General features: G+C 45.0%; 1 protein-coding gene across 3 annotated transcripts in view; it reads left to right on the top strand.

The window, feature by feature from the left end:
• Positions 1–3,967: 3,967 nt before the first annotated feature.
• The window catches only part of SLC4A5 (solute carrier family 4 member 5), a gene marked incomplete at both ends in the record, with an annotated part of 91,180 nt that continues 69,579 nt past the window's right edge, over positions 3,968–25,568 (top strand). For 2 of the 3 annotated variants that reach the window (XM_080711013.1, XM_080711015.1), the window contains 2 exons: positions 3,968–4,040; positions 13,606–13,785. In XM_080711013.1, the coding sequence (XP_080567139.1) occupies positions 3,968–4,040; positions 13,606–13,785 (253 nt within the window). Of the gene's footprint in view, positions 4,041–13,593; positions 13,786–25,568 lie in introns of all 3 variants that reach the window. The other variant, XM_080711014.1, reaches the window with a different exon arrangement.

The raw sequence follows: 25,568 nt of genomic DNA, 5'->3' as shown, positions 1-25,568 counted from the left end.
TAAGCAATGTTTTGGGGTGGATCAAGGAGAAATATCCTGGGAAGCCAGGTGTGGTGGCGCACTCTTGTAATCCCAGTACTTGGAAGCTCAGACAGGAGGATCACAGGTTCATGGCCAGCCTCAGCAACTTAGTGAGACCCTTCACAACTTAGTGAGAACCAGTTTCAAAATAAAATAGGGCTGGAGGTGTAACCCAGAGGTGGAATGCTCCTGGCTTCCATCCCCAGGAACACTACTAAGGATCCAGGGCCTGTGTCTCTATCTGAATCTATAAACAGGTCAGCAGAGGAGCAAATGGATGTTGGACAGCGAAGCAGACTCTTCTAGATGACCACACAATGTCCTTTCTCCCAATGTCCTTTTTTCCTTTTGCTTTTGTTATATGTATGATCCGGGAGTGGTAGAATAACAGAAGTTAGTGATAATAGTTTCAACAAGTTAGTGGCTTTGTTGTTCCTCATAACAAGATGCTTAGCACTGTTAGCACGAAGACGTTAAGGACCTAGGCTCCTTCCTCCCCTTCTATCCATAGTTAGCATGTGGCCTTTGTCCCCACGATGACAATATGGCTGTTCTACTTCTAGGCATCACATTTGGGCTCCAGGAATAGGACTTCCAGATGAAGTACAGTTTGCCTAGTTAAATTTGAATTTCAGCTAGCAATGTCCTAGAAACTACATGGGCCATAACTTCTACTAAAAATTCCTTGTCATTTATCTGAAAGTCACATTTAACTGGACAAACTATCTTTTTATTTGCTAAACCTATATACCCTATCTGGGAAGGAAGACAAAGAGAAAGTAAAGGGACTTTCTTCTGCAGTGGCTTTATCCAGGAAGGGACTCTCTCCCCAGGTTCTTTTTCCTATTTCTTTAGCTAAAAATAGGTGAAGGGCATCTGGGGGAAATTATTATTTTTAGCTAGTCACAGTACTGCCCTGAATTAAATCAGAGCAGAAAGTGGGGTAGGCATTAGGCAGAGAGCTGGCAGCATCCTCACATACATCTTATGCCGCTCCCTATCTTCCTGTCTCTATCAACATTCTTGCTGCTATAATCCAAAAGACCTGACCACACAACTGAGAGGAAGGAAGATGTATTTACTCACAGTTTCTTGGAGATTCCAGGTTCAGTCCTTGTGAGGCTAAGGTGTACAGGTCTCAGGGCTTAGTGGTGGGGATCAGAGGAGGGGAGAGAGCAAGGCTCTACTCTCATATCATGGAGGTCAGAAGCAAGAAAGAGTGCCAGCAAGAGGATTCAGAGACACAAGCACAGACCCTGAGGCCACACCGGCAGGGATGCGCCTTCCCCAGCCACACCCCACCTGCTTAGGTTACCAGCCAGTGAATCCATTACAATGGACTTACCTACTGATAAAATTACAAGCCTCATAACTCAGTTACTTCACCTCTGAACATTAATACATAAAGCTCTTTAGGGGAAATTCTATATCTAACTGTAACACTCTTCATCCTCTAAAATATTTATATCCAGTGTCAATATTCAAAATATTTAACAACCAACATGGCATTGACACTGACCGGTCAGAGTGGATAGCTGACCACAAAGAATAGACACTCTCCCAGAATAGTGGTCACACAAGTCGTATTGGTGAACAGCAACCCTGCTAAGGAAACAATTTTTGGTAAACTACTTTTTGTTTATTAGGAGTATATATTGATCTCAGTTGAGTATAGGGTGCCATGTTTACTTTTCTTTATTCCTGACAGATTTTTAAAAAATATATATGTTCTCTCAAATCCATCAGTCAAACATATGAAGATAAATGTTCAGATCCAGGTTTTTTTTTCTAGAAAAAAAAAACTCATGTCCAGAGGCTGCTCTGAGATGCTCACATCACTCTCTGGGCTGCTGCAGGGCTCTCCTAAGCCACTCTCGTTGCCAGTGTTCTGTGATGAGCCTCATCTCCCAGACCTACGTTCTTTTCTTGGTGTTTCTTCACTTAACCCAAGTTCTTCCTTCAATCACTTCCATTTTTGAGACACTTTATGGTCAGAAAGTGCCCTTATTCTCCTTTCACATTGGATTGAGAGCTAAGTTGGGACTGGAATTCTAGGTTGGAAACACTTTTTTCTCACTTTTCCAGGCATGAATCCCATGTCACATAGCTTATGCTGTAATTATTGAGATTATGCTAATTCTTGTGTCTTTTTTTTTTTTTTGCAGTACTGGGATGGAACTCAGGGCCATTCTATCTCTGAGCTATACCTCCAGCCTTATTTTTTATTCTTTAATTTGAAACAGGGTCTCACTGAGTTGCAAAGGGCCTCACTAAGTCGCTGAGGCTGTCCTTGAACCGTGATCCTCCTGTCTCAGCTGCCCAATGCTGTTGTGTCTTATTCTTAGTAGGTGACTCGCTTTCTTTCTCTGACAGCTTTTAAGATCTCTTTGTCCATGATGTTCTAACACTTTATGATGATGTGACTTGGAGTGGATTTTTTAAATTCATTTTTCTGGGCTGTCAACAGTTCCATTCAATAAAGAAATGCAAATCCTTCAGTTCTAGGAAATGTTCTCATGTTATTCCCTTAATAATTTCCTTTCCACTGTTTCTTCTGATCTGTCTTTGAGAATTTTTTTTCTTTAATGTCTGGGCCTCCTGGATTGATTCTCTGACTTCCTTGACTTGTTTTACATTTTTTTATTTTTGGGGGGCAGGGGGAGTTGAGTATTGGGAATTGAATCCAGGGGCATTTTACCTCCAAGTGAAATCCCCTGCCCTTTTATTTTTCTATTTTGAAACAGGGTCTTACTAAGTTGCTGAGGCTGGCCTTAAACTTTCAATCCTCTTGTCTCAGCCTCCCAAGTATGAGGATTACAGGTGTGCTTCACCAACCCTGGCTTACTATTTTTATCTCTTTATAGTTGTATTCTGTTACCTGACAAATTCCTCCATTTTACGTTACAACTTTTCTACTAAATTTTTTTCTTCTAACATTTTTTCTTTTTTCTTTTGGTACTAAGGACTGAACCCAGGGGAATTCTGCCTCTGAGCCATATCCCTAACCCTTTTTTAAAAAACTTTGAAACAGGGTCTTAATAAATGACAGAGTCTGGCTTCAAACCTGTGATCCTCCTGTCTCAGCCTCTCAAGTGCTGGGATCACAGTCCTGCGCCACTCTGCCTGGCTCTAACATTTCCATTTGCCAAGACTTCTTTTCTATTCTTTGAAGGTTTCCAATTTATAATATTCTACTTTCCTTTTTGTCATGGATACAATGTCTTTTCTTGTCTCCCTAGAAATGTTAATTATGTAGTTTATTTATTTATTTATTTAGGTGGTACTGGGGTTCCTGGAAGCCCTTCTGGGCTACACTCCCAGACCTATTTTTTTAAAATATATTTTTATTTGGAAACAGGGTCTCTTAAGCCAGCAAGGCTGGCTTTGAACCTGCACAATCCTGTCTCCGCCTCCCAAGCACGGGGATTACAAGCATGCGCCATCACCATGCCTGGCTAATTATGTAGTTTTAAAAATAGCTTCTTTCCCTGCCTGGCTGCCCCTGTCTCCTTGGACTTCCCCACCCGGCTAGCTTTGGGCTCCATCATTCTGTTGAGTCCCATCTACCCGTTCATATTTTGGGGTGGTGCTGTCAAGTCCACGTAGATAGGCTAGACCTGAGGATGAAGAACTTACAGTCGGCAACTGGTGGGGGCTCTCACTTGTATACTGTTTTCATAAATGTTCCACTTGTACTTGAAAAACAGTATATCTGTGTTTGTTGGGAATGCATGCATATGTATATGTATATAGAGTATATATGTGTGTGTGTAGAGAAAGAAAAAAGTATTATTTGCATATATTTAAGATTTTTCTTTTGCTTAAATTTTTTCTTGTGTATTGAGGTTTTCCAGTATGAATATGGATTTAGCTATTTATCCTTGAAGTCAGGCCCTTTTTTGTTGCATACATTTTTGAAGCCGTGTTCATCTTTTGCTTTACAGTCATGAAGGTAGAAGAAGAGAGAGCAGGAATAGGAAAGCTGGACCCAAAGTACTACGGGAGATGTTTGAATCAAGGTAAAGACATTTTGGAAATTTGGTGCAAATCCCAAAAGGCTTTGAATTTCCTTGGATATCAGGCTGGGGATGCCTCAGTGGTAAAGCGGTAAAGCATGTGCTTAACGTGTGCAAGGGCCTGGCTTTGATCCCCAGTAACACACATGCGTGCACACACACACACACACACACACACACACACACACACACACACAGTTGAATTCCTCGCAGGTTGTAATAGCACTTCCAGTTGGAGACTCAAGGATGTTGGCCCCTCTGCTTGACTGACCACCGAGTCTCCTTGAAGCTGGTAGGGCCAACCTTTACATATTGTAAAGCAACTCCATGATTGGGCAGGAGATAGAAAACTGGCTCTTTCCTTGCACTGATTAGGGCATAGCTTCCCCAACACAAAGTCACCGGATTTTACCAGATTTGCAAATCATCATTAAGACCAAATGTCAACATTCGGTAGATTCTGAAAATGGCAGCTCAAAGCCAGCCCAAGAGGGTTTTGAGAAGGGAACTGCCGTTGCTGTAGAATTGCTGAGCCAGAGGCTCTGAGTCTCCAGAACAGACCCACAGCCTGATCAAACAATGATTTAATGTGATTTTTAATTTCTTATCTTGTTACTGTGTGAAAGCAGGGACATTCTGTAGAAACCAAGGTTTTAATTTGATCTCTTCCTGGGCTAGCAACATGTCTTGCAATATTCTCTCCTGATACGAGGCAGCAGCATCAAGCCGCAGCTCCCAGCCAGCCCCGCGACCCTGGGGAAACCAGAGATTGTCTAGTGTGCTACCTTGCTAAGCTAGGATGCTCCGAAGGTTAGGTGCATAAAGTGAATTTTCAACTTGTGATATTTTCAGTTTCCAAGGGCTTTATCTGCACACACCCCATTGTAAGCTGAGAAGCAACTGCAGTTTAAGGGAAGCAGCGCAGGGCTTAAGAAGAGGCATCCAGGCGGCCTGCAGTCCCCTCCATTACTCCAGCCCCACCCGGAACGAAGCATTCACCTTGCTGCCCAGCGGGATGCCTGCTGAGCTGCAGAATGTCAGGCCACTGAGGCTGTTGATGGATCGGGAGGAATGCAGTGTGGAGCTGCTGGGAGAGCCTGGCATGTGTCCTGAGCCAAACTCTGCACGATGCTCCATGCTCACAGTGACACAAAAGGGCTGCAGAGCCAGGAAGGAGAATTGGACCTTTGGGGGAGGGCACATCTCTCTACACAGTTCACCAGCAACACAGCCATGCTCTGATGACCATGATGGGAGCCAGGAAGTGATGGACAAGTTAGATACAGGGCAGACAGTAAAATAGTTCCTTAATGGCCAACTCCTCTGTGATTTTTTGTTTGTTTGTTGTTTGTTTTTGACATTTGGGATTGAACCCAGGGGCATTCTACCTTCAAGCTATACCCCAGCGCTCGCTTGGGAGTGAAGCTACTTACTTCTATCTCTGGAATCTGTGGCTAATCTAAAATTACAACTTGTGCAGGGCATGGTGGCTCACGCTTGTACTCCCCGCGCTTGGGAGGCGGAGACAGGAAGATCACGCAGGTTCGAAGCCAGCGCACTAGCTTAAGAGACCCCGTTTCCAAATAAAAATATAAAAAATAGGTCTGGGAGTGTAGCCTGGAGGTAGAAGGGCTTCCAGGAACCCCAGTACCACAACAATAAATAAAAAAATAAAAAATAAAATAAAATGACAGCTTGCTTAAGAAATATAGCAGTAGGCGGTAGGGGTATAGTTCATTGATAAAACACATACTTAGCATGCCCAAGGCCCTGGGTTCAATCTCTAGCACCAAAAAAATTAAAACTAAAAATAAAAAATAGTATCTGAGGGCCCCCCGGTGTAGAGGAAAAAAGAAGAGAGGGAGGGAGGGAGGGAGAGAGAGAGAGAGAGAGAAAGAGAGGGGGGGGAGGGAGGGAGGGAGGGAGGGAGAAAGAGAAAGAGAGAGAAAGAGAGAGAGAGAGAGAGAGAGAGAGAGAGAGAGAGAGAGAGAAATGTAGGGGAAGAAGAAATTAAACAAAATATCTAAAACCTGTGAGACTGTTACAAAAGTAGAACATACACCAGAAAGAGAAGAAAAAAGGAAGGAACAGAACAAATTGTCAAAACTAATAATAGTTAAAGATTTCCCCCTTACCTATTTAGAGAGAGGCTCTCCGCAACCTAGTGAGACCTGGTTTCTAAATAAGAAATAAATCAGGCTGGGAGTGTAGCTTTGAGGTAGAATGACTCTGGGTTCGATCTCCAATACCAATAAAACAGAACAAAAATAAAAAGATTTTCCAAATTAAAGACAGAAACTAAGCCACAGATCTGCGTCAGCTCAGCAAACACCAAGCAGTATAAATGCTAAATAAACTAAGCATTATCATAGTCAAATAGCAGAAAACCAAAACTAAAGTCTTGTAAAAAGTCAGAGGGGGCCGAGTGTGGTGACACACACTTGTAATCCCCGTGCTTGGGAGGCAGAGACAGGAGGATCGCGCAGGTTCGAAGCCAGCCGTGTGCGCTGGCTTAGGAGACCCTGTTTCCAAATAAAAAAGTATAAAAAATAGGTCTGGGAGTGTAGTCCGGAAGTAGAAGGGCTTCCAGGAACCCCAGTACCACCAAAAAAAAAAAAAAAAAAAAAAAAAAAAGAATAAAAAATAGGGCTGGGGGTATGGCTTGGAGGTAGAATGCTCCTGGGCTCCATCCCCAGTACTGGGCAGGGGTGGGGGGGGATCACCATCTTTATGGAAGAATAAGGATAAGATTTTTTTTTTTTTTTTTTTTTTTTTTTTTTTGTAGTACCGGGGATGGAACCCAGGGGCAGTCTACCTCCAAGCTATACCCCCAGCCCTATTTTTTTAATTCTTTATTTTAAAACAGGGTCTCACTAATTTGCAGAGGGCCTCATCCTCCTGTCTCAGCCTCCCAAATGCTGGGATTACAAGGCTGCGCCACCACGCCTGGCCCTAGGATAAGAATTTATATTAGACTTCTTGTCAGAAATTGTGCAAACAAAATGGAGTGAAATGTTTACAAAACTGAAGGAGGGGGAAGGCCACGAAGCTAGAATTTTGTATTCAGTGAAATTATTCTTCAAAAGCAAAGGATCTTCTTAGTCAAACAAAAACTGAGAGAATTTGTTTTCAGTAGACCCGCTTTGCAAGTAATGTTGACATTTTTCAGAAAGAAGAAAACATATAGATCAGACTTTCAAATTTACAAAAAAGAAAGGAATAACATCAGAGAAGGAATAATCAAAGGTTAAAATATTTATTCTTATTATAGAATTTCTATCTAATTTAGCAAATAACTGGTTGTTCAAAGTAGTAATAGCAACAATGTATTGGATGATTATAACACGGAGATATGTCAGATGAAGAAAGTAAATCTTATAAGGGATAGGAGGGAAAAATTAAGAATAAGAATAAGAATATCCAAGGAACAGTACAGTGTTATTTGAAAATGAAATTAGAGTAGTTTTAAGTGTATATTGCAAACTTTAGGGCAACCAGTAGGATTTGTTTTTTTCAATACTGGGGACTATATTTCAATACCCAGGGTCTTGTGGATATCTAACAAGCACTGTACCACTGAACTACATCCTGTGGCCCAACATTGTTTTTAAAGAAGTGTAACTGAGCCAGGCGTGGTGGGCGCACACTTGTAATCCCAGTTCCTGGGAGTCTGAGACAGGAGGAGCACAGGTTCGAGGACAGCCTTAGCAAATAGGGAGACTCTCTCATCAACCTAGTGAGACCCTGTTTCAAAATAAAAATAAAAATAGGGCTGGGGATGTAGCTCAGAGGTAGAATGCCCCTGGGTTCAGTTCCCAGTAACACATACACACACACACACACACACACACACACTGATATGCTGAGAGGAGAAAAGATAGAACTTATGGATCTTCAATTAAAGTCAGAGGAGGCAAAAATAATGGGGGAAGATTTAAAAATAAGCAAAGTATAGCCAGGCGTGGTGGCGCATGCTTGTAATCCCCGCGCTTGGGAGGTTGAGACAGGAGGATCAGGCAGGTTCGAAGCCAGCCTCAGCTACTTAGTGAGGCTCTCAGCAACTTAGTGAGACCCTGTTTCCAAATAAAATAGGTCTGGGAGTATACCCCGGAGGTAGAAGGCCTCTGGGTTCCACCCCCAGTACCACCAATAAATAAATAAATAAATAAATAAATAAATAAAAATAAAAATAAGCAAAGTATAAATGTCATGAACACAAAACAGTTACAAGCATGGTGGACATTAATCCAATTATATGAATAATCAGTTTAGATATGATTAGTATAAATATGTCAATAAATGAAATGTCAGAGAAAAATCAGAAAACAAGACCCATCTATTGGACAAGAACCCCACATTAAAATAAATATACAGGTAGATTAAAAGTAAAGAGATGGAGAAAGATATCCCATGTGGATGCTGGTCAAAAGAAAGCAGGAAGCTGGGTGTGGTGTACGCTTATAATTCCTGTACTTGGGAGGCCGAGACAGGAAGATTGGGGTTCGTGGACAACCTCAGCTACTTAGTGAGGCCCTCTGCAACTTAGTGAGACCTGTTTCAAAAATAAAGAATAAAAATAGGACTGGGGGTATAGCTTGGAGGTAGAATGCCCCTAGGTCCCATGCCCAGTACCACAGAAAGAAGAGAGAGAGAGAGAGAGAGAGAGAGAGAGAGAGAGAGAGAGAGAGAGCGAGCAGGAATAGTTATCCTAATTTCTGACAAAGCCAACTTCAGAGCAAAGAAAATCTCTCTACCAAGGATAAAGGGGAGCATCGCACAATGATAAATGCTAGGAACACATGAGAGTCCTCACCACAGACACACCTCGCAGCAGGGCAGCAAAATACATGAGGCCAAAGCTGACAGCGCTGCAGGAGAAGCAGACGGCGCAGCTGCTGTTGCTGTGGTCTTTGGAAGCCCTGCATCAGTAAGTGACAGATGCAGCAAGCAGAACATCAGTAAAATATGCCTGCACTGCACAGCACCATGAATCAACTGGATTTAATCGACATTTCTAGAATATTTCAGCCACAGTTGAAATCACATTCTTCTCAAGTTCACACTGAGATTTCATTTCACTCCAGTTGGAATGGCAGTCATCACGAACACAAATAATAAGCCGGGTGTGGTGGCGCATGCTGGGGCTCCGCATGTTGTTGTCCAGGGTCACGCGGCAGTTGGGCTTCTTGGTGAAATTCTGGATCAGGTTTCTTGGCAACTCTAGTTTTTAAAAATTTTTACTTCACAGTCACCTTCGAGAAAACCTTCATAACACCCTCTTTTTTTTTTTTTTGGTGGTACTGGGGTTCCTGGAAACCCTTCTACCTCCGGGCTACACTCCCAGACCTAATATATATATATATATATTGGAAACAGGCTCCCTTAAGCCAGCCTCAAACCAGCGGGATCCTCCTGTCTCCGCCTCCCAAGCACGGGGATTACAAGCGCCACCACGCCCGGCCATAACACCCTCTTCTGGTAAATAGTCCTCAGATAAGTAGTCCACATAGTCCTTGGCTGTTGGTAAATACGGCACTTAGGCAGCTGTAGTGATCCTAGTAATCCTAAGCACTTGAGAGGCTGAGACAGGACAATTGCAGGTTCAAGGCCATTCTCAGCAACTTAGACTCTCAGCAGCTGGTGTGGTGGCGCACGCGTATAATCCCAGAATTTGGAAGGCTGAGACAGGAGGATCCGGGTTCATGACCAGCCACAGCTACTTAGTGAGGCCTTCTGCAACTTAGTGAGACCCTGTTTTAAAATAAAAAGGATAGCCGGGCGTGGTGGCACACGCTTTTTTTTTTTTAATTTTTTATTGGTGCACTGTATTCATACATCATAGTGGGATACAAACTTTTGTAGACATACATGCACACATCGCCCAGTCAGCCCCCACCCGATCCCCACCCCATTCCCTCCCCATCCCTCCTTCCCATGCTTGGCTTAGTGGTTGACATCTAGTATTATAGCAATTTATCCAAAATTAAAAATGATAATCTCATAACAGTTTCATTTGTCTGATTCCAAGCTTTTGATGACTTAAAGATAACATTTCAATATTTCTTTTTGCTTTCTTTCTTACCAGAGAATATTTTTTTTCTATTTTTTTAGGTGAAACTATCATATATTTATATATTTATTTTTCAGAAAAAAATCTATCCTAATATGGAATATGGATTCTAGATACCCAAAACGATCTTGAAAAAGAACAAAGCTAGAAGATGTATATTTTCTGATTTCAAACCATATAAAGCTACAATAATTGAAACAGTGTAGTACTGTTCTAAAGGCAGATATATAAACCATTGGAGTTAAATACAAGCCAAGAGCTAAATTCTTCCCTATATTGTCAAGTTATTTTTGACAAGGTTTCCACGAACATTTGGTGGTGGAAAAAATAATCTTTTAACTAAATATTGTTGAAAAATAATAATTACATGGAAAAGAATAAAATTGGACCCTTACCTAATCCCATATACAAATATTAACTCAAAATAGATAAAAGACCTAAATATAAATCTTAAGACTATAAACTTTTAGAAGAAAATCTGGGTCATACAACCTCACAACATTGAAATTGGCAGTGATTTCTTGGATATGATTTCAATGGCACAGGCAACAGAAGAGTATACAAACTCCCTAAAAAATAAAAAAAAAATTGTATATCCAAAGACAATGTAAACAGAGTTAAAAGTTACTAATAGAATTGGATAAAATATTTCCAAATGCTATATCTGAAGGTATATTAATATTCCAACTAGAAATCCTAAAAATTAACAACGATAAAGGCAAACAATACAATTTAGAGATAGGTAAAAGACTAATATAAATAATGAATCTCCACAGATAACCAATCTTAGTTGTCTGTTGGATGGAAACTCTTGTTTCTCTGGTTCTGGTGTGTGTTACCTATTTCTTCTTTGTAGTTCATCTCTTTGAGTATTTTCTCTAGCGCTGGTTTTGAAGACATAAATTCCTTCAGTTTCTGTTTGTCATGGAAGCTTCTTATTTTTCCATCTAATTTGATAGAAAGTTTTGCTGAGTAGGAAATTTTTGGCTGGAAGTTGTTTTCTTTCAGAGTTTGGAATATGTTACTCTAAGCCCTTCTGGCTCTCATGACTTGGTTTGGGAAGTCTGGAGTGATTCTAATTGGTTTGCCTCTGAATGTCACTTGGCCCTTTGTTTTTGTTGCCTTTAAGATTCTCTGCTTGGCTTCCACATTGGTCATTTTGACAATTATGTGGCGTGGGGATCCTCTTCTCCGATCCTGTCTAAAGGGAGTTCTATAAGTTTCCTGGATCTGTGTATCAACCTCTTGCTCTATGTTTGGAAAATTTTCTGCTATTACTTCCTTGAAGAGATTGTTGATCCCTTTGGTTTCACTTTCTTTTCCCTCTTCTATTCCAATTATTCTTAGGTTAGATCTCTTAAAATGGGCCCATATTTCTTCAATGTCAGATTCCTGCTGTTGGATATTTTTTTCTAGATTAGAAACTATGCGTTCATTTTTGGAATGATCATCTTCTAAGAGCGAGATTCTGTTCTCCATGTGGTCTAATCGGTTGTTTGTGCTTTGAATTGAGGCCTTTACTTCATTAATTGCATCTTTATCTCTTTTTGGCTCTCTCTGAATTCTTTTCGAAGCACCTCTATTATTTTCCTGATTTGATCTTCTAGAAATCTCTGATTTTCTGTTTTATCGGGTTCTGATGTTGTGGGGTTGTGGGCATTCATTGCTCCAGTGTTATTCCTCTTTCCCATGATTTCGGAAGTTTGTGTCTTCTCTGGGTTCTTCCCTTGGGTCACTATGACTTCACTTAAGGTGCTCTGGATCTCGAGTCTGTAGTATCTCAGACCCCACTACTCCTTTACTGGGTTGTATCACAGAGTTTCCGACCCAGGGAGTCGATAGAGGCTGCTTTAAACTTTGGGGGGTGCCAGGTTGCACGTTCTCCTATGGTGTGATATCTCTGCCACCGCCACTCCCCCACTGGGTCAAGTCCCAGGGAGTACAGTACTGGGATTTCTCCTCTGGGGCCTGCAATTTGACTCACTGTTCTTGAGTTCGCAGATGTAGCTGTACTGGCCTCGCTGAATTCGCTGCTGCTGCCGCCGGTGGCAATATGGCGCCGCTGCTACGCCCTTGGCCGTGAGGCTGCTCATTTCTTCTTGGTTTTGTGTTCCACTCTGAGTGCCTGCAGCGTGTGCTGAGCTCAGCCACTGGGAACTTTAGATGCTCCCTGTGCTGAAAAATCCCGCCTGGCTGTCCCACAGCGGCTCACCTCGGCTTGCTATAGCCGTCCGGTGAACTCGCCGCTGCCGCCGGCAGTAAAGCGCTGCTGCCGCGTCCTCGGGCGTGAGGCCGGTGTATCTCCTCTGTGGCTCTGAGCTCTGTTCTCAGTCCGCTTTCTCTCTGGAGCCTGGTGATTTTTTTGTTTCTCTGGTGATGCTGTTTTCTGGCTATGAAAGGCGCTGATTTTGTGGTAATGGAGATTGGTTGTTAGCAGGGCTCTTAAGCCCAGCTTTTCTCGGTCGCCATCTTCCCGGAAGTCACGCTTTTTTTTTTTTTTTTTTTTTTTGCGGGCCTGGGGATGGAACCCAGGGGCATTTGACCTCCGAGCTATACCCCCCGCCCTAATTTTTATTCTTTATTTTGAAACCGAGTCTCACTGAGTTGCAGAGGGACTCACTAAGTAGCTGAGGCTGTCCACGAACCGTGATCCTCCAGGTCTCAGCCTCCCGAATGCTGGTGGCTCACGCTTTTAATCCCCGTGCTTGGGAGGCTGACAGGAGGATTGCACAGGTTCAAAGCCAGCCTCAGCTACTTAATGAGGCTCTCAGCAACTTAGTGAGACCCTGTTTCCAAATAAAATATTAAAAAAAGGTCTGGGAGTATAGCCCGGAGGTAGAAAGCCTCTAGGTTCCACCCCCAGTACCACCAATAATTAATTAATTAAAAAAATAAAAGGATAAAAAAATAGGGCTGGGGGTGTAGCTTAGAGGTAGAATGCCCCTGGGTTCATTCCCCAATACCACACACACACACACACACACACACACACACACACACACACAAGACTCTCAGAAACCTAGCAAGACTTTATTTCAAAATAAAAACTAAAATAGAGCTGGGAATGTAGCTCAGTGGTAGAACACCATTGGGTTCAATTTCCAGTGCTCCCCCTGACCCCCACTCAATGGCACTTAATGGAATGACTTCCCCATAGCAACCGAAGAGGGGACTTGGAAGTTTGGACAACTGTGACCCAGTGAGGGCTGCTCCTGGACCACGTGTCAAAGCCGTGTCTGTTCATCAATCCTGCAACAATCAGGAATGAGGAGATGGTGCGCTGCTCCTTCTAAAAGAGTTCTAACTACCACCGAGCGCATCCCTTCCCGCCACAGTTGAGCCGTTCACAGATGGAATTCTGCCAAGCCCCATCCTGGGGCTTTGATCCCAGTATTCCATTTTGCTTCTGTGGGTCCACTGTTCGTAATTAGTGAATACTGCAGAGAAATGTCAACGCTTAGTAACTCTGCTCGCCCCTCTTTTGTGCTGTGCCCACAGACTGCCCTTCCATCCATATTGGGCTTCCAGTCCCCAGTTACACTCAGAGAAAAACTGACCAGAAGGGACATCTTTCAGGCCTGCAAAAAGTCCACTGGGGCCTGCGGCCAGAAAAGCCGCAGCGCGAGCTGACCAGCCCGGGAAGAGGAGCAAGCAGCCGGGACCTTATCTGCAGGACTCGTGAGTTCCTGGAGGGGCACTTTCTGGGGAGTCATGCTGCGGAGGGGTCCAGATGGGCAGGCAGATTCCCTGGAGGAGGAGGATAAGGTCCCATCGGCTCAGCCTTGCCTCTCAGGGATCCTGTGATCTGCTTTCATTGCTGACCAGCCTCCCGGCTCGCTTGTGGCTGGCCTGAAGCCCTCCATCCCTCTGTGTGAGCTTTGAAACCTCCACTCAGATCTGTTGCATGTGGCTGTCATGGCTAAAAAAAAGTACCAGAAGCCGGGCGTGGTGGCGCACGCTTGTAATCCCAGCATTCGGGAGGCTGAGACCGGAGGATCGCGGTTCGCGGACAGCCTCAGCTACTTAGTGAGGCTCTCCGCAACTTGGTGAGACCCTGTTTCAAAATAAAGAATAAAAAACAGGGCAGGGGTTGTAGCTTGGAGGTTGAATGTCCCTGGGTTCCATCCCTAGACCTGCAAAAAAAAAAAAAAAAAAAGCCTCAGAATGATTTTCCTCATTTCTAAATTCCTGGGGGCTACATGGCTGCTCTAAGAACCAGTAATGCTTGGCCTGAGGCATCCTGCCTGTAAACTGAATTCCTTATTACACGGCTCCACTCTCCTCCCCAGAGCTTCAAGAAAATCGTCTAGTCACCCTGGATTATAGGGAGCCCCAGGAAGCTTTATCCCAGGACCACACAGCCCCCCAGGTCTCTCTGTTCTTGCAGAAATAAGTTGTGGGCTAATTAAACATCAGTATCTTGCTCCTTCCAGTGGAAAGAAAATCCTTAGAGAACAACTGTGCCACTTACTCTTTCTAGGACTCGTTAATGTTGGAAGGGACATGATTCCACCTCTGAACTTTATAATCTAAAATTTATGTGTGTGTGGATCTGGGGATGGAACCCAGGGACCATTATACCTCTAAGGTACACCCCCAGTCCTAGTTTTTATTTTTTATTTTTTTATTTTTTGCAGTACTGGGGATGTAACTGAGGGGCATTCTACCTCCGAGTGACACCCCCCAGCCCTATTTTTTTTTTATTCTTTCTAATTTTGAAACAGGGTCTCACTCAGTTGGGAAGGGTCTCCCTTAGTAGCTGAGGCTGTTTTCAAACTGCGATCCTCCAGTCTCAGCTTCCTGAATGCTGGGATTACAAACTCCACTACCATGCCTGGCTTTATTCTTTATTTTGAAACAGTGTCTCACTAAATTGCAGAGAGCCCCACTAAGAAGCTGAGTCTGGCTGAGAACCTGTGATCCTCCTGTCTTAGCCTCCCAAGTAATGGGATAACAAGTGTGCACCACCAGCCTGGCTTAAAAAATGTATTTAATTGGTTTCTACTATGTACTTAACACAGTGGACAGCCTAGCAACATGAGTTTACCATCCACACCTTCAAAGGGGTGTCAGATCAGTGACTGCACTGTCCCCTGAAGGCCACTGGAGCCCCTCCCAGCCTGCAGAGCCCCCCCCCGTGCCGCCTCCGCCAGGGGCTGTAGCCCTTCTAGAGTAAATATGTCTGTGTGAGAGGCAGAGTAGCGGGGAGTCCAATGTAAGAGATGGGCTCCGACTAAAGTACACACACATACACATACAAACACACACGCATATGCACTTGTGAATGCGCAATTATGAATTATTACCAAAGAAAGACTTTACCTTCGTATCTAATATACTCAAATGGAAAACACAAAATTTAAAAATTCAGGTAGAAGCCGGGCGTGGTGGCGCACCCTTGTAATCCCCGCGCTTGGGAGTCTGAGACAGGAGGATCACACGGGTTCGAAGCCAGCCTCAGCTACTTAGTGAGGCTCTCAGAAACTTAGTGAGACCCTGTCTCCAAATAAAATATTAAAAAAAGGTCTGGGAGTATAGCCCGGAGGTAGAAAGCCTCTGGGTTCCACCCCCAGTACCACACACACAAAATTTTTTTTTAATTAAATTAAAAAAAAATTCAGGTAGAACCCATCTTTTCCTAAAGAATATATTCCAGACCCCAGTTTCAGACATGCTGGTTTCAGGGAGCCACAAAGCCTCTAAAAACAACAACAACAACAACAACAAAAGTCAGCAGCCACAGTGCTTTTTCTGTAGCTCAGGGAGCCAAGTGGACTTCGTGGGGCAGTAAAAGACTCAAGCCCCTCTCCGCATTCATTCACTTCTGAGCAGAAGGGTGTCGGATGTGTGACGCAGATGTAAACCCTGCTCTTGCCATATTATAAGGCCAATGCCAATGCTCCATGAAGGGGAAATGAAGCACTGAAGAATCCTTTTTTTTTTTTTTCGATACTGGGTATGGAACCCAGGGGCATTCTACCTCCGAGCTACACCCCCAGCCCTATTTTTTATTCTTTATTTTGAAGCAGAGTCTCACTGAGTTGCAGAGGGCCTCACTAAGTAGCTGAGGCTGCCTGCGAACTGCGATCCTCCTGCCTCAGCCTCCCGAATGCTGGGATTACAAGCGTGCGCCACCACGCCCGGCTATAATGCAGAATAGTTTTACTTGCACCATCTGGATGTCTGCCTGACTCTCCCCTCCCCCACCGCACAGACCTTTTCTGACCAGGTATACTTTTCTTCTTTGAGTGTCTTCTGTGACTCCATCCAGACAGCCAACGCAGGGGGTCCAGCTGGGCTGGCCACATGGGCCAAGTGGGAACTCCCACCTCAGAGGAGGCGGGTCCTGCAGAATGTAGGGCTGGGTGGGAAGGGTAGCTAGATGTGGCCGGGCCTGAGCATCAGGCAGGCTGTGCAGAAGGATACAGAGGAGAATAATGGGAAGGATCCAACAGGATCATGTGCGAGCTGAGGCCTGGTATCTGAAAAGGTATTCTGCCGATGATAGTTCACTAAATATCCATTAACTATATGTATTACAATCATAACTAACGGTATTAATAATCACAACTATAGAGTTGAAAAACACCAGGTAACTCACTTTTATTCCCTTCAGAGACTCTCCCATGGCATCTTTATTTATTTTTTTTAAATTTTATTTATTTATTTTTTTTTGGTGGTACTGGGGTTCCTGGAAGCCCTTCTACCTCCGGGCTACACTCCCAGACCTATTTTTGCATTTTTATTTGGAAACAGGGTCTCCTAAGCCAGTGTGCGGGGCTAGCTTCGAACCTGCGCGATCCTCCTGTCTCTGCCTCCCAAGCGCGGGGATTACAAGCGTGCGCCACCACGCCCGGCTCATGGCATCTTTAATATAGGCTTTATGGTTCCTAACCACCGAATGTTTTTTGGTTTTTTTTGGTGGTACTGGGGATGGAACCCAGGGGCCTTCTACCTCCAGGCTACACTCCCAGGCCTATTTTTTATTTTACTTGGAAACAGGGTCTCTTAAGCCAGCAGAGGCTGGCTTCAAACCTGCACGATCCTCCTGTCTCAGCCTCCCAAGGGCGGGGATTACAAGCGTGCGCCACCACGCCCAGCTACCAAATGGTTTTGAAATACACAATCCAGCTGTCTGACATGTCAGATGAACCTGGGTGTCTAAACTTTTCTATCAGGATCCAAAGTGCACCTGGTTAAAGGGCCGCTGTCCTAAAGAAATCTGATGTTTTCTTGGGCCACATACAAACCTAGAGAGCCTCGTGACGTCCCTGCTCTTACTGAAGTCAAGGCACAGGCAACTGCTGGCCCAGGATCCCTCGACAGGTCTGGGGCAGGGAAGAGGCCGGCCCAGGCCTCCGGGCTCTTCTCACATCCTGTGCGTGGAAGCTGGCCCCTTGCCTCCCAGCTTCTCTTTGGATCACACTGGAGACACAAGGAGGAAACCCACTGCACCTGGGGAAGACAGGCCCACAAAGAGATAAGTGTAAATTAGTGTCAGATTCAGGGCTGGCAACCCACACAGGGAGTTACAGGAGGCTCACGCAGACCCAGGTGGGGAGTGGAGTGGGGTGGGGACAGCACTGGCGTCTTGGTGACACTGGTGAGTCTTAACAGATTAAATAAAGATTATCTAGAGAAGGTGACTGGGAGAATCAAAGCCAGGGAAAGATATATGGTTTGCAACCACTTTTCTCCTATTCTGTAGGTTGTCTTTTTTAATTTGGTAATGATTTTACATAATATTGGGGTTCAGAGTGCCAGAAATATACATGCACACAACTCTTTTTTCTTTCTCCACTGGGTAATCCCCCACCTTCACCCAGCAAATCTTGGAAACTGGAATTGGTAATTTTGTATATGTAGGTTGTCTTTTCTTTTCTTTTTTTTCCTCTCTCAGTTCTTTCTTTCTCTCTTTCTCTCTCCCTTTCTTTCTCTCTTTCTTTCTTTCTTTCTTTCTTTCTTTCTTTCTTTCTTTCTTTCTTTCTTTCTTTCTTTCTTTCTTTCTTTCTGTAGTACTGGGGATTGAACCCAGGAATATTCTACCTCTGAGCTACACCTCAGCCCTAATTTTTATTTGTTTTGTTGTTTTTGAAACAGGGAACCACTAAGTTGCAAAGGGCTTTGCTAAATTGCTGAGGTTGGCTGCAAACCTGTGATCCTCCTGTCTCAGCCTCCCAACTACTGGGATTACAAATGTGGGCCACCGTGCCTAGCTTCTTGTTTTTTGTTTTTTTTTTAATTGCTTTCTTTTGCTTCGCAGAAGCTTTTTAGTTTGGTGAAATTCTGCTTGTTTGTTTTTGTTTTTGCTATCATACTCAAAGAATCATTGCCAAGCCGGGCTTGGTGGCACACACTTGTAATCCCAGTGCTTGGGAGGCCGAGACAGGAGGATGCACAGGTTCGAAGCCAGCCTTGGCTACTCAGACTCTCAGCAACTTAGTGAGACCCTATTTCCAAATAAAAGTATAAAATAGGCCTGTGAGTATAGCCTGGAGGTAGAAAAGCCTCTGGTTTCCACTCCCAGTAACACACACGCACGCGCGCGCACACACACACACACACACACACACACACACACACACATCATTGCCAAGACTAACACGCAGGGGCTTGTTCCCTGATTTCTTTTAGGACTTTTATGGTTTTAGGTCTTATATTTAAGTCTTTAATCCATTTTGAGTGAGTTTTTTTTGGAGTGGTATAAGATAATAGTCTAGTTTCATTCTTATGCATAAGGTTTTCCAGGCACCAATTATTAAAGTAACTATCCTTTCCCTAAGGATGCACTCCAAAGGTGTATTCTTGCCACTTTTGTCAAATATTAATTGACCACATATGCATGGGTTTATTTCTCTATTCTGTTCCATTGGTCTATGTGTCTTCTGTTTTTATGCTGGTGTACCATGCTGTTTGGATTATGATAGGTATGTAATATAGTTTGAAATCAGGTAATATACATATTCTCCATTAATCCTCATGCCAACACTAAAAGGGAGATATCCTCCTGTCTTCAGATTAAAGCAATGGAGCCGGATGCCGCTGACAATCAGTGCAACTGGGACATTAAAGCAGGTGTATTGACTCAAAAGCCTGTGTGCCCTCTCCACCATCGCTGCTTTCCTTTATAAGACATCATTGGTCTTTGGCAGAAACCAGCAAAGAATTACATCCTTCCAAGTAGCCAAATTACCTGATGGTGAAAGAGATAGGTAGGGAATAACACCGCAAACGCAGCATATTGTCTGTCTCTTTCCCTGCTTTTCCAAGCTAACAAGAATTGGAGCCAAGACCCAACAAGGTCTGCCAAGCCCAACCTGGGTGGGCAGACTTGACCCTCAGTATCCTCATCCGCAGGGTGAAAGACCATGGGGGCGGCCAACTGTCTCTGTCTCCTCAGGACCGAGGTGTTTCTCAGGATGCGGGAGATAGACCTTTCTGTGCTAAAACCAACCCAATCCAGGCACACTGATGGCTGATCATGCCAGACTGCCACGTGTCACTAAACAAAATATAAACAGGTGTTAAATACGTTATATGGTGCCTGTTGCCTGGGAGGCACTTAACATATAGTTGTTTTACTTTATACACATTAAGCCAATCCAAGAGCATAGGCCCCAAGTCTTTTTTCTCTATAAATGGTCGTTTGTTTAGTCTGGCTGTCCTCTTTGGAGCTGAGTTTATAAAATCCTTCTGATGGGAGGGGCATAAAGACATGTGAACAGCTGCTGCTTCTTGTTAGGAGCTGAACTACACTAGGGTCACTAAAGATTAAGACCACCACAAAATCAGTTACTAAGGAGAGAAAGGCTGTTTTCTCTCCAGACATTGAAGCCTTATCTGGTTCCAAGGCTTCTGAACTAAAGGGATGTTTTTTTCTTTCCCCATTGCTGATGGGAAGGACCAAGGGTTGGGACTGAAGACCAATTCCTCTCTAAAACATCTCTTCCACTAAGGACTTTCTTTCTTTCTTTCTTTCTTTCTTTCTTTCTTTCTTTCTTTCTTTCTTTCTTTCTTTCTTTCTGTAGTACTGGGGATGAAACCCAGGGACATTCTACCTCTGAGTTATACCCCCAGCCCTATGTTTTGTTCTTTATTTTGAAACAAGGTCTAACTGAGTTGCAAAGGACCTCCCTAAGTAGCTGAGGCTAGCCACAAACCACGATCCTTCTGTCTCAGCCTCCCAAATGCTGGGATTACAAGCGTGTGCCACCACACCCGGCTCACTAATGAGTTTCTGAGGTTGGCTGTGTTTTAAACACAGAACAGAGATGATTTGATTCTTTTTAGATTTAAAATGGGGTGGCTTCCTTACCTTTGCTTACAATTTAAATCTTGGAGGTCCCAGCGTGGTGGCACACATTTATAATCTCAGCACTTGGGAGGCTGAGATAGGAGGATCACAGGTTCTAAAAGAGCCTCAGCTGATGAAAACCCTCTGATGAAACTCTCATCAACCTAGCAAGACCCTGTTTCCAAATAAGAGATCAAATCAGGCTGGGGGGGTGTAGCTTGAAAGTAGAATGCTTCTGGATTCAATCCTCAGTACACACATATACCCCCCCAAAAAAAAAAATCTTGGAGAGACTGTTAAAGAGGGGAATAAAGAAAAAAAAGAAAGGATGACAATTATCTTAGACCTTTTATGCATTTCTAGTGGAAGAAGGGAGTAGAAAAGCAAATTAAAATTCCCCAAAAGGGCCGGGCGTGGTGGCGCACGCTTGTAATCCCCGCGCTTGGGAGGCGGAGACAGGAGGATCGCGCAGGTTCGAAGCCAGCCGTGCTGGTGTAAGAGACCCTGTTTCAAAAATATAAAATAGGTCCGGGAGTGTAGCCCAGAGGTAGAAGGGCTCCCAGGAACCTCAGTACCACCAAAAAAAAAAAAAAAATTCCCCAAAAGGTTGGTGGGCATGGTGATACGCTCCTGTAATCAGGACTTGGGGTACTGAGACAGAAGGATGAGACAGGAGGATCACAGGTTCATGGCTAGCCCCTGCTACTGAGGCCCTCTGCAACTTATTGAGACCCTGGTTCAAAATAAAGAATAAAAAAATAGGGCTGGGGTATATCTTGGAGGTAGAATGTACCTGGGTTCAATCCCCAGTACCACAAAAAAAAAGAGCTACTATATATTCCTATGCTTAAACATCTTTGGCCACTGGAAATTTCCCTTTGGCCACCTTTCTCTGAGTCTTGGCCTCCTAGCGTACTTTTGGCGCATCCTGACTCACCAGCACTGCCCTTAGGGTCTCCTCTGGCTGTGTGTGGCTTGGTTCCTGAGCTCCCCCTTGGTTTAGAAAGGAGAAGCAGCAACCTCCTATTTGTGCTTTCAGGGATCATATCTTTACTGCATTGATATTCACTAAAACAAAACAATAAGGACAAGGGGAAATGAAAGACTCTTGGTAACATTTTATGCATCTTAAATTATGAATAACAGATGCGGTACGATCAATCACCTTTTATCATCTGGGCTCTCCAGGAATGGGTGAGCACCAACAAGCTGGGCACCACCATGCCCTTTCTGCCTGTCTATGGCCTAAGCTTCCAGTATATATGCGCTCTTTTCTAGAAACCATCAGGAAAAGTCTAACTAACTCAGAGCCCCAATTCAGAATTTCCAGGATTGGGTCAGGTATCAAATTAACAGCCTCTGATCCAGTTAACTGTGGCCAGGGCCATAGGTCACGTCTTACCCAAAGACTGCCTCCAGCAGGTCATCATTTTGAGGATGGCTGGGCAGACATCCTCAAAGCTCCCTACCAGGGGAGGGATGCCCATAAACACAAGTGGGCAGAGTCTCACCTCTTCCTCCCTCAGAGAGCACATTTGTAGTTCATGTACAGCTTCAGAGAAAAAGACCTGAAAGTAGGACTTGGGTCTTCCGAGACCTCTCTCAATGGCCCACTTCATGCCTGGCATGGTAGTGCATGCCTGTAATCCCCACAATTCAGGAGTCTGGGGTAGGAGAATCACAAGGTTGAAGACCCTATCTCAGAAAGAAAGGAAGGAAGGAAGGAAGGAAGGAAGGAAGGAAGGAAGGAAGGAAGGAAGAAAGGAAAAGGAAGGAAGGAAGACAAAAACAATTGAAGGACTGGGAATGGAGCTCAGTGGTAAAGTGCCCCTGGCTTCAAACCCCAGGCCCTCTTGACACGATTGATCGATTGATCGGCAAGAATGACTCCGCACCCTCAAGGTCTGTCTCCCGCTCCAGTTCTGTTTCCTTGAGCCCTCACAGCAGTTCCTGCTGTGCAACCCCAGCTCGGCTTCCTTGTCCTTGGTTCTCTTCTTGCCCTGGCCAATTCCAGCTGATGTGCTCACGAGCGTTCACCCGTCAGGTTCACTCACCCAGCAACTATTTATTGAGCGTCCTTGCTACAAGCCCTGTGTCAGTGGCCGGCAGTGTGATGGAAACAAGGCGGCCCCTGACCTCCTACGCGGATGGTCTAGTGAGTGATTCAACATGGGACCCAAGAGAGGGGATTCTGTAAGGATTTCCTGTGGTCATAAGGTCCGCCTGAATCTTTCCTAGGAGTTGAAGTCTACTTGGCTTTACTGGTTCACTAGATCATTCTGTGACCTGCTCATGTAATAACTAGTCAGTCCCCACCCAGTATAATAACACCGTTCGGTGCATTTCTTTTAGCATGCTTCCTGAAGCGTGTATATGGGTTTATGTTTCTCCCAGCAACTGCTGGTTAAGTCCATTCCTACGGTTGGGCCCACCAGATGTGACTTTTGCTGTTAGTTCTGGAACAGAGCGACTGTTACCTGTGGCGTTTATCATTAGCGGATTAGCGTGTGACATGCGGTACTTACAGTGCATTAGAGTCAGCATGTGGTGAGCTAAAAAGCTTGTGTGGACAGGAGGGGAGGCATGGGGGGAGGGGCAGGGCAGCAGGTGGAATGGCAGGGGTAGCCTGGGAGTAGCTGGGGCATTTAGAAACTGAAAAGGATTGAACCCCTGGAATTGGCCACAACAAGCGTAGCAATCTCCTGTACTAAGTGACTGTTGCATGCCAAGCTCTGTGCCGGCCCCATTCCATATACCATCTCCTTTAATCCCCACCATCATCCAGAGGAGCAGGCATGCTTAGTCCCGCTTTATAGATGCTAGGGCTCTGAGAGCTTAATGCCGTGCCAAGGTCCTACTGTTAGTAACTAGCAGCGCCAGGAGCTGAACCCAGGCCTGAGCTCACATTCACAGAGAGTCATTTTGCATCTTTGCTCCTGTTTCTTTGGGTGTTGATATTACCCACGGCCCCTGACTAGGCGTAGCCCACAGTGGCTGATCCGTAGCACGCAGGAGGGGCCTGGACCAACCTCAGCCACAGTGCGGGACAAGCTGTAGATCCCAGGACCCTGGAGGAGCCCAGCCCCTCACTGTCTACGAAGGCAACTCCTGGGACACCTGTGATGGGGGTCTATGAAGTGGCGGCTTTGCTTGGAGCCAAGTATTCCACATGTGACCCTGACCCTCTGCTTCAATTTCTCCAGCTTTAAAATGGGCATGCTTGATCCTTGAGTCTTGGGTATGAAAGTGTGGGTGTAGAGGACATGGGGAGGAGTTGGCCCTCTTTCCTCCCCAGACCTCACTAACCTGCACTGGGGTCTGAGAAGCCTGTTACGGTGTAAACTAGGTCTGTTTTCTCATCCATGAAATGAAGTGCTTGGACATCACCATCACTAAGCTCCCTTCCAGCTCTAAGACCTGGTGAATTAGGGGTTTGTAGCGCCTCTGAGCAGCTGCCTCTTGGTGACCTCTAATCAACCTTGGCACATTCTAAGTATTCAGTAAGCACTTGCTGAACCAAACTCAGGAGATTAGGAGTTTCTCCGGAGGAGCAAAATAATTTCCCAGTGGGGTTCTCCAAACGCCCTGAAGTGACCAGTTCCTGCTGACGTCTCAGAAAACACACCGACTGCGTGATACCGCTTGGCCCTTTGTCTTGGAGGTGGGAGAACAGGAAGAAGACCAGGAGTTTGTGTTTAGAGTTGGAAAAGGAGAGAAACCAGCTACATGGAACACGACTGACCAGACACGGCTTGCCTTGAGCTCCCACCAAGGACCCCTCCAAAAACCCACCTCTTGGTTGCTTGACTGCTTGGCTGAGAGAAGGGGCCCTGCGAGGTTGCTCTCCAGCCAGCTCGCCTCTTAAGGAGGCCCTGGGGAATCTCAAGGCAAATCCTACCTCTGCCTTTATAAAGGAGCCTGCGCAGAGGTGCCTGGACTCTCCTGCAGCTTCCAGACTTGGGAGGAACGGCTTCTGGGGAAGGGGAGGGCGGCTCTGTCAGTCTTCTCACAGGTCCTCACCTGCCACCCCCCCCCACAGCTTCCTGCTTGAGTGACCACTGAGCCCTTCTCTCCAGGACCTGAGAGCTTCCTCTCTCTCTCTCTCTCTCTCTCTCTCTCTCTCTCTCTCTCTCTCTCTCTCTCCCTCCCTCCCTCCCTCCTTTCCTCTTTTCCTCCTCCCCCCTCTACACCTCCCTTGAAGCTTAACTGGAAACAAAAGTGAGTTTGTTTGTGTAAGAGCCGTGGAGGCAGCCAGTGGCCAGGGTGGCAGCAGCAGGAACAGGCTGGGGCCTGAGGCAGCACCACCAGCCGGAGACCCCAGCACTCCACCGCTCCAGGGAGCAGGTAATGCCTGGCCCCCGGCGGGGCTGGTCCAGGCACGGTGCCCTCTGCCCTGTCTCATCTCTCCACGGTCACTGTATTTATTTGCCTTCTTCCTGGCCTTGAAAGGGAAAGGGGATTCCAGACTTGTGGAGTGGAAGGCCCAGAGGCCCAAGGGGTGGCTTGTCCTCCTCCTCCTCCTCCTCCTCCTCCTCCTCCTCCTCCTCCTCCTCCTCCTCCTTCTTCTCAGAACCATGGTCTGATGTGGCTGGAGTCAGAGGCAGCTGGTGCTCAGGGTTGCTGGGAACTACCAGCTTTTGGTGAGGGACTCCAAAACCTTGGAGAAACAGGTTAGGGCCAGATATCAAGAGATGTTTCTAAGCCCTGTCAGCAGCAACCCTAGGCTTTAGGCAATGGAGAGCCATTGAAGGTTTTTTCACCTGGATAGTAGATTGAATCAACATTAAAAATAAGTAGTTATCCAGGGCTAGGGGTGTGGCTCAGTGGTAGAATACCTCCTTGCATGCATTAGACCCTGGGTCCCATTGCTAGCTAAGCAAAAATAATAATAAAATAATAATTATTATTGAACTCTGATCTCATGGAGAATTGATGTGGCCCCTCAGAATTAAGTAGCCATAGTCTTCTTTCAATTTGAAGAAAAAATAGAGGTTTTCCAATTGTTGGTTTTCTCTATAAAATTTTCTTAAACCTTTAGTGACTGCTAATAAGTGTCAGTAATCAGTAAGTCAACAAAAAAGAAATGAATCAAAAACAATAGAAAATTTTGGAAATAAAACCAATTTAAATAAATGAGGTCCACTGACCTATATACAGATAAGTTAAT

Source organism: Muscardinus avellanarius (assembly GCF_963383645.1).
Source record: "Muscardinus avellanarius genome assembly, chromosome: 15".
NCBI classification, from domain to species: Eukaryota; Metazoa; Chordata; class Mammalia; order Rodentia; family Gliridae; genus Muscardinus; species Muscardinus avellanarius.
The sequence above is the reverse complement of the archived record's forward strand: the minus strand, read 5'-3'. Positions and strand labels throughout refer to the sequence as shown.